Consider the following 13,085-nt stretch of genomic DNA (forward strand, 5'->3'; position numbering starts at 1 on the left):
AGCAATACTTAAATTTCACTCAATCATTTTTCTGGTCTCTAATTTGTTGGATACGGGTTGGGCGATAGACCAACGTCATTACTAACTGCAACAACTATATTATGCTTCACAAACCAGCTCAGCTTAATTAAATTTAACTTACCTACAGTGAGGACTTCTGATATGTGAGAATTACAGACTCGAGCCTTTGAATGTAGCTGATTGCAATACCTGAAAGTTTTTCAATCGTCTCGGAAGTCTTCGTTCTCCCATTCAATCGTAAAATCGTAACAATTTCTGATGTTCCTTATACCCAGGGCCGCTCGTTTTTGCTCTTTCTTCCCCAGAGCCTTTCGTTTCCTTAGGCCTGCAGGGCCTTTAAAGCTTGGGGAATATATTGTCACATTGTCCAATCTCAGGCGGCCGAGATGACTTGGCGAAAATTTTTGCATGGAAATTATAGGAGAATGCTTGGGAACAAACGAAACATATAAATCTGTCTTCTGTAATTATTCATTATGAAATCTTCGAACCTTACGTTTTTGTTGTATCTTTTCGCTCTAGTTTTTACTTCGTGGCATTCCTATGGGGCAGACAAAGGCGGAAATTCGGTTGGGTTTGTTTTTCAAGGTGGTCACAATCGCAAAATCGACCGATACGATTCTGGAGAGTAGTGTTGTTTACTTCCGGTCTTGCTAGTAATTGACTTGATCTTTCCATGCTGACTGAAGAACGTGTTAGAGGTTTAGATTTTAGCAACTGACTGAAAAAGATGCATATCACTTAAATAGGGATGTTTCTGTATATGTCCATACAACTCAATAGGTGATGTTCATTGCTGATCGAGTAGGTGCACGTACTCAACTTACGGAGTAGTGTTTTTCATTTGACCCAAACTGACCTAGTAATTTATACTCAAAACTACAGATGAATATCAAAGCACTTTCAAACTGGAATTTTTTCTTAGCTAACAGAAACATATATCAACATATTAAATTACTTTTGAAACAAACGGCACGCCATACAAGACCTCACATTTGATACGCTTTTCGTTCGAAAGTCAACAACGGTGCTCTTTAAAATCCTTTTGGTCCATTTTTCAGTTTTTCACTATCATGAAAACAAACCTAACCGATTTTTAACGGGTCTGTTCTCTTGGCATCCCACGTAATTGGTGTTGGTGAAACGCTTCCAGGTAATATGCGTGTCATGCTCAGTTTTGTCAAAATTATGATTTTTTTTAAACAGTTGTTTTCACTTTAACACCGAAATCACCGTTTATTTATGGTGAAAACTTGCTTACCCAAGATAGATAGGACCGGTGGAAGCTTCTATTAACAGGCTGATACATTATTGGTGGACATGATTAGGCCAATAAGAAATGCAAAATTCTGGGTGTTGTTTCAGAGGATACCCAATCAAAATCTGTTCGCATGAATTTATAATGTTTCTTGATCCTATGCTTTCGGGTATTTCCAAGGCTCTACTCATATAGTTTTGGGTACCCGAGCAAATCCTCCTCATCGAGACAACCTAACGGAGCGTTTATTAGAAGATGAAAGTTGAAAAAAGTTATCCCCACACCAGTCTCTCCACTAACTTAGAAGACAGAGGCTCCGGAGACAATTGAGCCGTCTCGTCCTTGCAGGCTAGCCAAAGTGTCTATATGAGAAAAAGTTATCCCGCCTGACGGGGTAACTTTACTTGCTGAGGCGAGACAGCTCGCCCACCTGAGCTGTCTCGCTCCTGGAGACGAGTTCGCCTTTTTCATGTAAGCGGTTGGTTGAAAATTTCAAAGAAATAATTGAAAAGTTAGCTCGGCTAGGGTAACTCCGTTGGAAGGTTGTCTCGGGTACCCTATTCTATAAATTTGAATACTTCGGATGACAGAGTTTGTTGTATTCTGAGCAACTGGAATTCAGATTAAGTGAACCACCTTATTTATGGGATAACTAGTGAGTTTTATTGAGATTTAATGCATTTAAGAGTTTATCAGTGATCAGAACGGCTACGGCCAACTCTACCTACTTTTAAGACGGCAACACTTTTAGAAAACATTTTTACTGATGAATAGAGTTCACGCTCTTTAAGCGGACCAGTGTTTTCAGGTATAATTGATCCTTTTCCGAATTTCCCTTTACTACCTGATCAGAGGAAGAACTCGAGTCAGACTACTTGGCTGTCTCTTTTTAGCGAAAGCGCGATAGATTTATCGCGTAAAACTCCCAGAAGAAGTCTACGACAGTTAGACGAAACGCGCTTCGACGGCGGAGAGTAAAAAACTTTTAAAACTTCTGTTCGCAGAGTGCTGCTCACTAATTTAGTTTTTTTAAAAAATAATTCTTTAGATAGATGTTATTTACAGTAATCGTTCCGATCCCAAAATGCTAAGTACAGCAACGTCACACCACAAAAAAGGAAGAAAACAAAACAATTATTAACCATACCTCGATATAACGAACGTTTTGGTTGTTTTCCGCAAATCCGTTAAATCGAGGTTTTCGATATAACGAACCCTAGATATAAGGAACCAATTTCCCTAGTCCCTTGGCACTTCGTTCAATCGAGGTCTCACTGTTCAAGTAATTGTTTTCTTGTGCGGGATCAAAGCGAGCAGTCCTGAGCAGGCAAGATAGGCCCATTGTGCTCGCTCGGGTAGCTAATCAGGACACAGTATTCGCTTTAAATTGCCCACGGGCACTGCCAACCATGTAATAATCTAAAGTCGCAAATAATTTTGTCTGTAATACCCCCTCCTTTAACCCCTTTCCCCCTTGTAAGAGGTTGCATTTTGTTTTCAATAATTCTTAGAAGCTACCATGATTATAGATAAATCTTGATACGCGGCTAGACTGGCATGAAGCCGATTGTTTCGAAGCATTTCTTCTTAAAACTACCTGTGCTCTCGGCGATCTTGAGGGCGCTTCTGAGGACGATCTTGAGGACCATTCTAACGACGATCCTGGGGGCGATCCTGGGGGTGATCCTGTGGGCGATCCTATGGGCGATCCTATGGAAGATAATGGGGTGATCCTGAAGGCACCGTGTTATAGCAGTTCTCAAGACATATGGACGATCTCGTAAGGGCAATCGTGGGGGCGAAACTTGGGATCAAACTGGTCTTCTTAATTCTTCATACTTTTGCTCTCGTCCACCCAGCCAGCGATGACAATCTACGACGGTTTTCTAAAGTTTACGTAGACCCTTCTAGGGTATAAGAGACTGAAAACACTATTTCATCAACACCTCTGTTTAACAATCGCATTAATTCTTGGGCTTCAAAGTCATCTGGTTTAGCTTCAAAATGCTACTCCATATGTCGCTTCAATGCCAACCAATGACGAATTATGGGGAAAACGGACAAGTCTATTGCTGATTAACCAGCTGACAAAGCGGCATTCTTCAGCAACTTAAATGCTGTACACATTGCGATTTCTCCTGATACCATTGTACCACGAATAACCTGCTGCACCACGCGATGTAGCTTCATGCATCCAACAGTCTTCCTCTGGAAAAGTGGAAACTTGGTCAAAGCGTCCACTATTTGGCTATTCGTTAGGGGAAGTTCCCTTTTCTTTCCGGCATCCGAGACGTCAGGACAAAAGAGCTCTGCACGTCCTTCATAGATTTTATATGGAGTAAGGAAAGCAGCTGCATGTACGAACCTGGTTGCAACGTCTCCATATCTTGAACTCTTCACGAAGTCAAAGTTCATCAGCCATGTAGTGTGGACGGAAAGATGACTCCGGGAATCATACTCCCTCGAGCGATTCTAACTCTTTTTGTCTTCCTGTAAACCACTTGTTTCGATCTGGCGCATCAAATACGATATATTTACTTTTTGTCGTGGAAACACTTAAATCTCTTGAAAGCAGTGTTTCCCAACTGTTCTGCATCGTTGGCGTTTTGCCTTCCAAAATTTTGCTGACCTTTTTTTCAGGTCTTGTCTTGTTGGTTGTTCTTCACGCTTGCCTTTGCTCAACTAATTTTACCTTGTCTAAACTTTGCCAAACTCAGCCAATCGGGCAATGTTCCAGAGAGCGCTATAACTTCATCGCGTAAGACATTAAGGAATGTATCATTAAGTGCCTTACCAACGCATAATTCTAACCCTAAGCAAAATAAGGACAAACAAGAAATTACGAACACGTACAGGTGAAAAGTATTTTATTTCCTAGGTAAATTTGTGAACTCGATTTTATTTCTAGGACACTCGATAGGGTATGGATGTCTGAGCGATACGGATAACTATCGAAAAAGCGACAAGTAATTTATTCAAACTTATTTCACCAGAGGCTGGTTTTCACTCCCGACGAAGTCAGAGTTGGATAAAGCGATATGATTTAACTAAAGTCAAACCTATGGAATCAAACGAAATGCGGTCGCATACGATCCAGTGAAAACTGAATTGTCGGATTGAAAGCGATCGGATGGCCTGAATACTCGCATTGTAATTGGTTTATTTTCCGCCTCTGCTTGCGACTCCGACAGTTCAGTTTTCATTGGATCATAAGCTTTGGAGTCATGAGGGGAAGCGGAAGTAAATGGAACCGTTCCGATTCTTCTGACTCCGATTCTGGAGTCGTAAAGCGGTTTCATAATAACTTATGACACCGCTTACGATTGCGATTCTCGATTTTCATTTTTTCAAAGGCGCTCTTTCGACTGCGACTATGACTAAGACTCCGTCGCCAGTGATAACCAGCCTTTTACAGAAGGCGATGGGTGTTGGGAAACCAGAGGGGGAGGGGGGGGGGGGCAGAAGGGTAGGTGTTTCCTAAAAACTTACGCCTGTTTTCGTAGTTTTGAGAGAAATATACCGATATCAAAAATTTGAATAAACCAAGTTCTGCATGATGATTGTTATAATCAATTTGATCTGATGTCGTCATAGGTGAAATGATATCAGTACTGAGGCTTAATGCATGGTTGGAGCAATACAGAAACATAATGATCGGGTTAATGACTCTGCATAAGAATGGAAGAACATAGAAAAACAAGCCCATCGATATAAAACTGACTGGCTGTACTGCGTGGTGTAAGCCTCCTTGAACTTGAAAGCGACTTTATTCGGAAAATCAGGACAACTCATAGGGCGCATTTTCTACATGTTGCTGACCCAAAAACTTTTCAATCCTAGATCTGATTACTTTTAACTTTATTACAATGTATGTAACCTTTACATACAAAACATCTAGATTTTTAATCAGCATACACGTTGTATTCTGGAAAATTTTTATGAACAGGCCCGTACTGTCCCTTTCTTTTAAATTCAAATAAAATCGTAAAACCAAAAAGTTATACATCTATAAACACAAAGAAACGAAAACGCTATGGATTCAGAGAGAGAATTGGATAAAAGTGCTTCTCCGGATTTCTGTTTAATAAGTCTATAAATTGATTTCGTGCACATGGGCTTTTTTGTTTCAGACATTAAGTACATCGACCTTCGCTTTCGCAGTTGCATCATTTGTAAGTTGTAAGTTAATTGTAAGTTACTTGTACAACCCCTATTTTAAACAATCAAATGTTGCTATGCTCCTCTAAATAAAAGTGAAAAAATCCGTATTGTCGGTGCCTCTTGTGATTAAAAATTTCATTGAAAATAAAATAGATATTTTTCAATCGATCGTGAAATCTTTTTCTGTTTAAGCTTTACACTCGTTGTCTCGTAATCCATCTAACTCGAATGGGTCGCACCGCTAGAAAAGAAAATCATAATTCTTTGTTCAGAAGGTTTTCTTCAAAGCCGAGAAGAAGACGGTCTCTCTTGTTCCTCAAGTACGGCATATTCGATTAATCTCTCAAGACCTTTGATGACAGTTCCATGAAGAAAATGTTTTTATAATCTGTATAATTTCCTGCCAAATCAGGCCTTTATGCGACGCGCGAACCTGTTTTCGTAAGCATCACAAGTTGCGATCCTTGAGTCGAAAATTTAAACCACTAAGCGCAAATTTCTCAGGAAGTAATCCTTTTCCAGGGGATTCTTCATGGCTCTTTACGTCTCTACGCACCACCTCTTCTCGTCCACCTAGCCACATGTCGAATTCACCATCGAGCAAAGCTGACAATCTCCGACGATTTTCCAAAGTTTGCTTTGAGCCTTCCAGGGTATGACTGACTGCGAACACTATTTCTTCAATACCTGTGTCTACCAATCTCCGTAATTGATCAGTCTGTATATCCTTCGGTGTAGCTCGAAGTTGTTGCTCCATATGTCGCTTCAGTGTCAACCAGTGACGGATAATGGAGAAAACAGACATATCTGTTGCTGGTTCACGAGCCGATGAAGCGGCATTCTTAAGCAACTGAAATGTTGTGCACATCGCCGTCGCGATTTCTTGTGATGCCATTGTACTACGAATAACTTGCTGCACTACCCGATGTAACCTCATACATCCAACTGACTTCCTCTGAAAAAGAGAAAACTTAGTCAAGACGTCCACTATATAGTTATTCACAAGAGGGAGTTCCTTTTTCTCATCATTTGCTGCGTCTGGAGAAGGCAGCTCAGCATTAATAAGTCTTTCATGTATTTCGTCTGGATCCAGGAAAGCAGCTGCATGGACAAACCTGGTTGCAATTTCTCCATATCTTGACTTCTTCACGTAATCGAAGTTGAGTAGCCAAGTAGTGTGAACTGAAAGACGACTTCGGGACTCGTATTCCCAAGAGGGATTTGCCTGATGCTCGCTCAATAGCTGTAAGCGTTCAAGTTTGTATTGTTCCAGATATTTAATTACAGGACACTGAAGGGATCTGATATGTGCACCAGCCTGTTCTAAAGCGAGGGGAAGACAACCAAGCTCAACAACCAGCTCATTCAGCGTATCATCCTGGTCTGCAGCGTTTTCATCGTCAAAACGACTTCGAAGAAACTCTTTTGCTTCATCGATAGGAAAAGAGAAGACATCTACACAGCGATGTGGCTCAAGACAGAAACATTTACAAATTTCTTTCCTTTCACGTCGGGTTGTAATTAAAAGGTGGCCGTTTGATGACCGCTTCCATCTTCCTAACAAAACCCTTTGCATGTTATCGGAAAGGGGTGCTTGGTCGACGTTGTCAAGAACCATAAGCCACCGCTTTTTACGCTTTGATATGAACGTAAGAATCTGAGTCAGCGTCAAATCAAACGAGTTTTGCATCATTCCCAGACTTAACGCTAGGTCATTTACACAGCTGTCAAACTTCTTTCCATCTTCTATGGAGAACCAAAATACGCCTCCCTCGTATTCTGATTTATGCTTCCAAGCGAATTGAGTAGCTAAGGTCGTTTTTCCAGATCCGCCAAGGCCACAAATGGCCGCCATTCTAAATTTGCGGTGGCTATTTTTTAAATTGAGGCATGTTTCAAGCGCTTCTAACTCTTTTTGTCTTCCTGTAAACCACTTGTTTGGATCTGGCGCATCAAATATTACAGGTTTATAATCTGCCGTGGAAACACTGAATTGCCTTGAAAGCAGAGTTTCCCAAATGTTCGGCGGCGCTAGCATTTTGAATTCCAACGTCTTGTTAGGCCTGTCTTCCAACTCTTTATCCATTAGTTGTTCTTCATCCTTGCCTTTAATGGCTTCACATAATATCGCCAGAACTTTGCCAAACTCAGACTCGAGCATTGCACGTAACTGGTTTATCTTGTCGTTCATTTTCTCCAGCCAATCGGGCAATGTTCCATTGACCGCTACAACTTCATCGCGTATGACTTTAAGGAAAGTGTCATCGAGCGGCTTACCAATACAGAGGTCTAATCCTAACCCCAAAAAAGGACCAAACAACCAATTAGTGAGCTAGTAATAGACCAGTAATCTTTAATGTGAGCTAAAGACTAACATGAACGTCACTTTTCATTAAACGAAACTGACCGAGGAGGCTAGTTGAATGGCAAATTGAATAATCCTCACTGAGAAGAGGGTGGACCCCCAAATTGCAGCACTAATGAGTAGATTGTAGGAATCGAGTGATTTAGCCAGACAGCCTTGATTTACCGTGGGCTGACTCACCTTATGAATTCCCTTTGCTGGAAAGCAAAAGTTTACCACAGGCAGACAATCATATGGGTTTGAGGCCGTGTAACGTTATTGACCTCTTAGGTTCGCTGGAATTTACAACGGACAGATTCCCTTCTCCGACGACAAAATAATCACGCGACCCTCCTCCCCTCAGCGTGAAAATTGTTTCTCAAAAGTTTGGTTTCGGACCGCCTTTTCAACGACACACATGTACACCTTTGAGGGAGAGGGTCGGGTGATGGTTTTGTCGCCAGCCTGGAAATATGAGCTCGATTAATTGATTTATTTTGATACCAGAAGTTTTAATTGACCTCTTGTTTCCACATCTTGTATCGATGGCAAAACTGTTAACGAAGCAGGAAAATAGAGTAGGCTTTTGAGGCGTTTGGAGAAGTGTAGATGTAATGATTTGTGGCATGGATATTGGACAACAATCGACCTTAAACATTCTTGAAAATAGGTCGGGAACGATGTTTGAAGGTGAAAGAGGTTTGGCGAAGTTATTCTATTCAGTTCATGAATGTCTACGTTGAAATTGCAACCCACATCTCTTCAACAGCCAGAGTATTCTATCGACGTTAAGATACAATTTTGGTAGGACCTCCTTGGCCAGAGGGGAAGACAAAGCTATATTTCTTAAGATATGTGTAATGAAATCTTACCATTCTTCTTCCACAACTGCAGCTCAGCCAGGAGCTCTGTGTTTTCTGCTGGGGCAAATCCCAGGTCTTCAACCAAGGTCTTCATTTGATCAAAACATATATCGTATTTCACTTCCGTCCATGACGCATAGTCGCAATGGGCCCACTCATTTCGTACCTCAGATCTCACAAGTTCAGCTGACAGCGCTGCAGCGCTGAATAGTGGAGCACAGCAAAGAACAGCCAGAGCCGCTGAGGCACCAAAAGAGGAATCAAATGCATTGAAATGTGCCATGAAAGGTTTCATGAACAACTTAGCCAATGAAACTTCATCCTTTACACAATAGTCAAAGCGACGTGCGTCTCGACCCAGGGCGGCGTTATTGTTGATACTTTCGTAGTTCAGCTTCAAGGTGCTCGGTGGAATGGTCCTCAGGTGAGTCGAAAAGGTTTGCTTGTCTAATCCATAATTTGCCAACAGATGCTGGTAAAATGGTTTCATTTCCTGTTGAATCTTATTTCGGAGATACGGCATGAGGACTCTGTTGAGACCAATACCAACCACCAACCACCGTCGTTGTTCTGTGTCTGTCCCGGGCGACGAAGTCATGCTTTGTTTTTTGCCTTCTAAGTCACAAGTTCACTTAACACCTAGAGGATAGAAGATAGCTTTAATTGACGGAAAGATAAGAACAATGGTAGCTCATGACAGAAGCATAATTGGTTTCGACAATATGTTTGAATAGTTTTTATTCAAAGTCTTTCCCTTGCAAAAGTTGGTTTGTTACTTTTTATATTTTCAAAAAAAAGATTTATGTTACTGATAGTGAATTTTCCACTCATTCTCCCGCGTTGTGACATTTTCTACCCATAAAATTCGCTTTTAGCTACCCAATTACGTGTTAATTCCTTTGCAAACAACCTAAATTTTACCACGTACTCCACACACAGAGGGCAAAGTCCAGATACGCAACAACCAATCAAGGTGCCCTCTTTGAAATATTATCCTCTTCTCTCGCTCAGTATATCTTCCTCCGAACGAGATCGCAATATATCTTTGGATAGGGTCTATTGGAGAAACAACAGTTTTAGTCTGCTTGTCGCAGTAAAAGTACGTGGAATTATATTTGTTAAGCGACTAACTGTAGACGAATAATTTTGATTTTCTTTCTGCTGGAGGAACAGCTGTAAGCGTAGTCTCTTCCGCAACCGTTATTTGGTCTCGTCACGCAATAATGGCTTGCTCTCCAACAGGGAATAGAGGGCGTTATGTGACAAGACCAAACAACAGCTGCGAGGGAGACTACAGTAAGCGTGGCACCGATGTATTTTATTTTTGCTCAGGAGTAGTCAGACAATATAGAAAATAAACCCCAAAATACCTGTGTGAGTTTAGATAAATTATGTTTTTCTCTTTCTCTCAAAGTGAAGTATTGCAAAAATTTCGTCCTTTTGAAAGTTACGAAAACATCAGGAACACAAAGTGTCCCATTTCGACCAACTCAGTTAAAAAAAATAACTCGTTTCAAGTTCCTCACCTCTAATTACCCTTCCATACTTCTCCAATTCACATTTCCACAACTCTCCTCAAGTTCCTAAATTCAATAATTCCACGCGTCCTCTCCTCTAAATAATTTAAAGTCCTATTTTGGCCCCTACATTTCTTTTCATTCCACACTGATAAACTGTTACGAGAAATCCACTTCAAAGAATATGTGGCGCTTACCAGTACAAAACTCCTGCCTCGTTTGCCAGTGCTGAAACTTCCGTTATCAACAACTCGCGGTTTAAAGCGGCAAAACTTTAAACTACAATGGATAACTTGGCCGATCGATGAACGGCGTGGTTACAGGCTTATTATTCCTAATAAATTCGGCCTATGCTTTGTTGTGTGAACAACAAATCGAAGTACCTTATAAGCGGCCCTAAAAATGTGACACCGACGAATAAATGCGTAACTTCTCAATAATTGAGAAGTTACGCATTTATTCGTCGGTGTCAATTATTAAAGAACTGTCAATCATATCCAATAGTTATGCCGTGGTAAGCAAGGGAGGAGGTAGGGTGTTGTTGCTACTGTTTATAAGAGAAGCAGAGGGAAAAATATAGCTTAACGGTGCAAACAAAAGACGGATTGTAGCAGCAGGGTTTTATGAATAAGACATGCAAGGAAAACTTGACCGCACTGAGACCTGATGCGTAATGATTAAATAAAGAAAAACAAAACAATTTAAAATAAAATGAAACGTTAGCAGGGGCGAATATCGAGAGTTCGAATTATCGAGGGTAATTTTGCAGAAATCCAGGGGATATCTCTGCTGGTGCGATTGAACTAGAGGATCAATTCAGTGAGAGCACGAGTTACCGAGAGTCGACGCTATTTTCAGGCCAGCAGACTGACATTTTCTGTCCTCAGTGTCGTCAGCATGCCCTGTACTCTCATAAAGCACACAACAATAAGCCAATCAGAGTCCTTGGTTGGCTGAACAAGACTCAAGCTGTCAAAAATATCGAACCATCGTTAAAGTTCACAATCTGCTATAGTTTACAAACTGAGATAGTTCGGCAGTTGAATTTAACACTTTTGCCCTATAGTATTTTAGCCTCTAATACGGAATCTGAAAGTGAAATGTTCAGTGAAATCCGGCCAATTCGAAGCTCATAAAAAAAGCGAGTTTTTTTCACAATACAATTAGTAAACAAACTGCTCAAGACGTGTGTTTTCCAGGAACATAGCTCTAGATGACAGAGCCGTAAAACTCGACTGCCGTGACTCATGTGGCCTTACACTCAAAGCATCGGAAAAGATACCAGAGCAAACTTTAAAACTTCCACATGTTTTTAAATCCACAATTACAGAATTTCTATCATCACACTTTTCACTTTTCTTCCATACTTCCAAACTTCTAAATCTTCTACATTACTTTGCATGAAAGCTTCTTCCTTTCTAATTCATGTCCTGTTTTGTGTTCGATTGATTTATTTCAAGTTATTATCTCATCAACACTTTCACACATTCAAAGTAAATTGGTAACTTTTTAACTTTTCTCCCACCATTCTAATTTAGACCTCAAATCTTTATTTATTTCATCATTTAAAAATTTTAAAACCTCACGACCACACTCACACTTACACGTGTCTCAACTGCCTCACCTCTATTTACTCCACGCTTCCCCACGTCACATTTCCACAACTCTTCTCAAGTTCCTAAATTCCATTCCAGGGGATATCTCTGCTGGTTCGATTTAACTGGAGGATCCATTCAGTGAGAGCACGGGTTACCGAGAGTCGACGCTATTTTCTGGCCAGCAGGTTGATATTTTCCGTCCTCAGTGTCGTCAGCATGCTCTGTACTCTCATAAAGCACGCTACAATAAGCTAATCAGAGTCCTTGTCAAAATGGTTCAAATAATCTGGTTGGCTGAACAAGACTCAAGCTGTCAAAAATATCGGACCATCGATAAAGTTCACAATCCGCAATAGTTTACAAAATGAGGTAGCTCGGCGGTTGAATTTAACACTTTTGCCTGAATTATTTCAGTCTCTAATACGGAATCTGAAAGTGAAATGTTCAGTGAAATCCGGCCAAATCGAAGCTCATAAAAAAGCGCGAGTTTTTTCACAGTACAATTAGTAAACAAACTGCTCAAGGTGTGTGTTTTATAGGAACATAGCTCGGGATGACAGAGCCGTAAGACTCGGCTGCTGTGACTCATTTGGCCTTCCAAACTTCTACATCTTCTTCATTACTTTACATTAGAGCTTCTTCCTTTCTAATTCATGTCCTGTTTTGTCTTCGATTGATTTATTTCAAGTTATCATCTCGTCAACTCTTTCATACATCCAAAGTATCGAATTTCCACCGCTTTTGGCAACTTTTTAAATCTCTCTTCAATTTATCCACCCTTCTAATTAAGACCTTAAATCTTTCTTTATTTCATCGTTTAAAAACTTCAAGACCACACTCCCACTTATACGTGTCTCAAATTCCTCACTTCTCTTTACTTTTCCATACTTCTCCATTTCACATTTCCACAACTCTCCTCAAGTTCCTAAGGTCCATAATTCCACGCGTCCAACTCACTAATAATTAAAGGTAGAATTTTTGCCCTACATTTTTTCTATTCCATTCTGATGAGCTATTGCGAGAAATGAAGCGTAAAATTTGAAAAGGTTTTCAAAAAAATCTTCAAAGAATAGGCATATCGATTAAAATGATTCGATTCCGTTTATCACAGGCTTACACAGGATCAAGATATGAACTAGTTAACTATTATAAACTGAATTATGTAATCAAAAAGGTTGACTGAAACCCATCTCAAAGAATGTGAAGAGCTTACCGGTACAAAATTCCTGTTTCGTGTATTAGCACTGCAACTTCCGTTTTTAACAACTTGCGGTTTCAAAGCGGCAAAACTATCAAATACACTGAATGACTAGACCGATCGAT

General features: G+C 40.4%; 2 protein-coding genes across 2 annotated transcripts in view; one reads left to right on the forward strand and one right to left on the reverse strand.

Moving 5' to 3' along the window:
- Window positions 1-5,120: 5,120 nt before the first annotated feature.
- On the reverse strand, window positions 5,121-9,760 carry LOC113685137 (uncharacterized). Its single transcript, XM_089191311.1, has 3 exons — window positions 8,633-9,760; window positions 7,986-8,002; window positions 5,121-7,772 (listed from the first exon to the last, which is right to left on the reverse strand). The coding sequence occupies exons 1-3, from the start codon at window positions 9,243-9,245 to the stop codon at window positions 5,889-5,891; spliced, it is 2,514 nt and encodes an 837-aa protein (XP_089047437.1). The 5' UTR covers window positions 9,246-9,760; the 3' UTR covers window positions 5,121-5,888.
- Window positions 9,761-9,870: 110 nt separating this feature from the next.
- The window catches only part of LOC149035627 (protein Wnt-8b-like), a 10,687-nt gene continuing 7,472 nt past the window's right edge, over window positions 9,871-13,085 (forward strand). The window contains exon 1 of the mRNA XM_089191313.1: window positions 9,871-9,943. Within this exon, the coding sequence (XP_089047439.1) occupies window positions 9,871-9,943 (73 nt within the window). The remainder of the gene's footprint in view (window positions 9,944-13,085) is intronic.

Source organism: Pocillopora damicornis, chromosome 13, assembly GCF_964200805.1.
Source record: "Pocillopora damicornis chromosome 13, jaPocDami1.2, whole genome shotgun sequence".
Taxonomy (NCBI): Eukaryota; Metazoa; Cnidaria; class Anthozoa; order Scleractinia; family Pocilloporidae; genus Pocillopora; species Pocillopora damicornis.

Excerpts from the sequence above, each read along its gene's own strand:
- LOC113685137 (XM_089191311.1), bottom strand. The coding sequence starts at position 9,245 with ATGACTTCGTCGCCCGGGACAGACACAGAACAACGACGGTGGTTGGTG.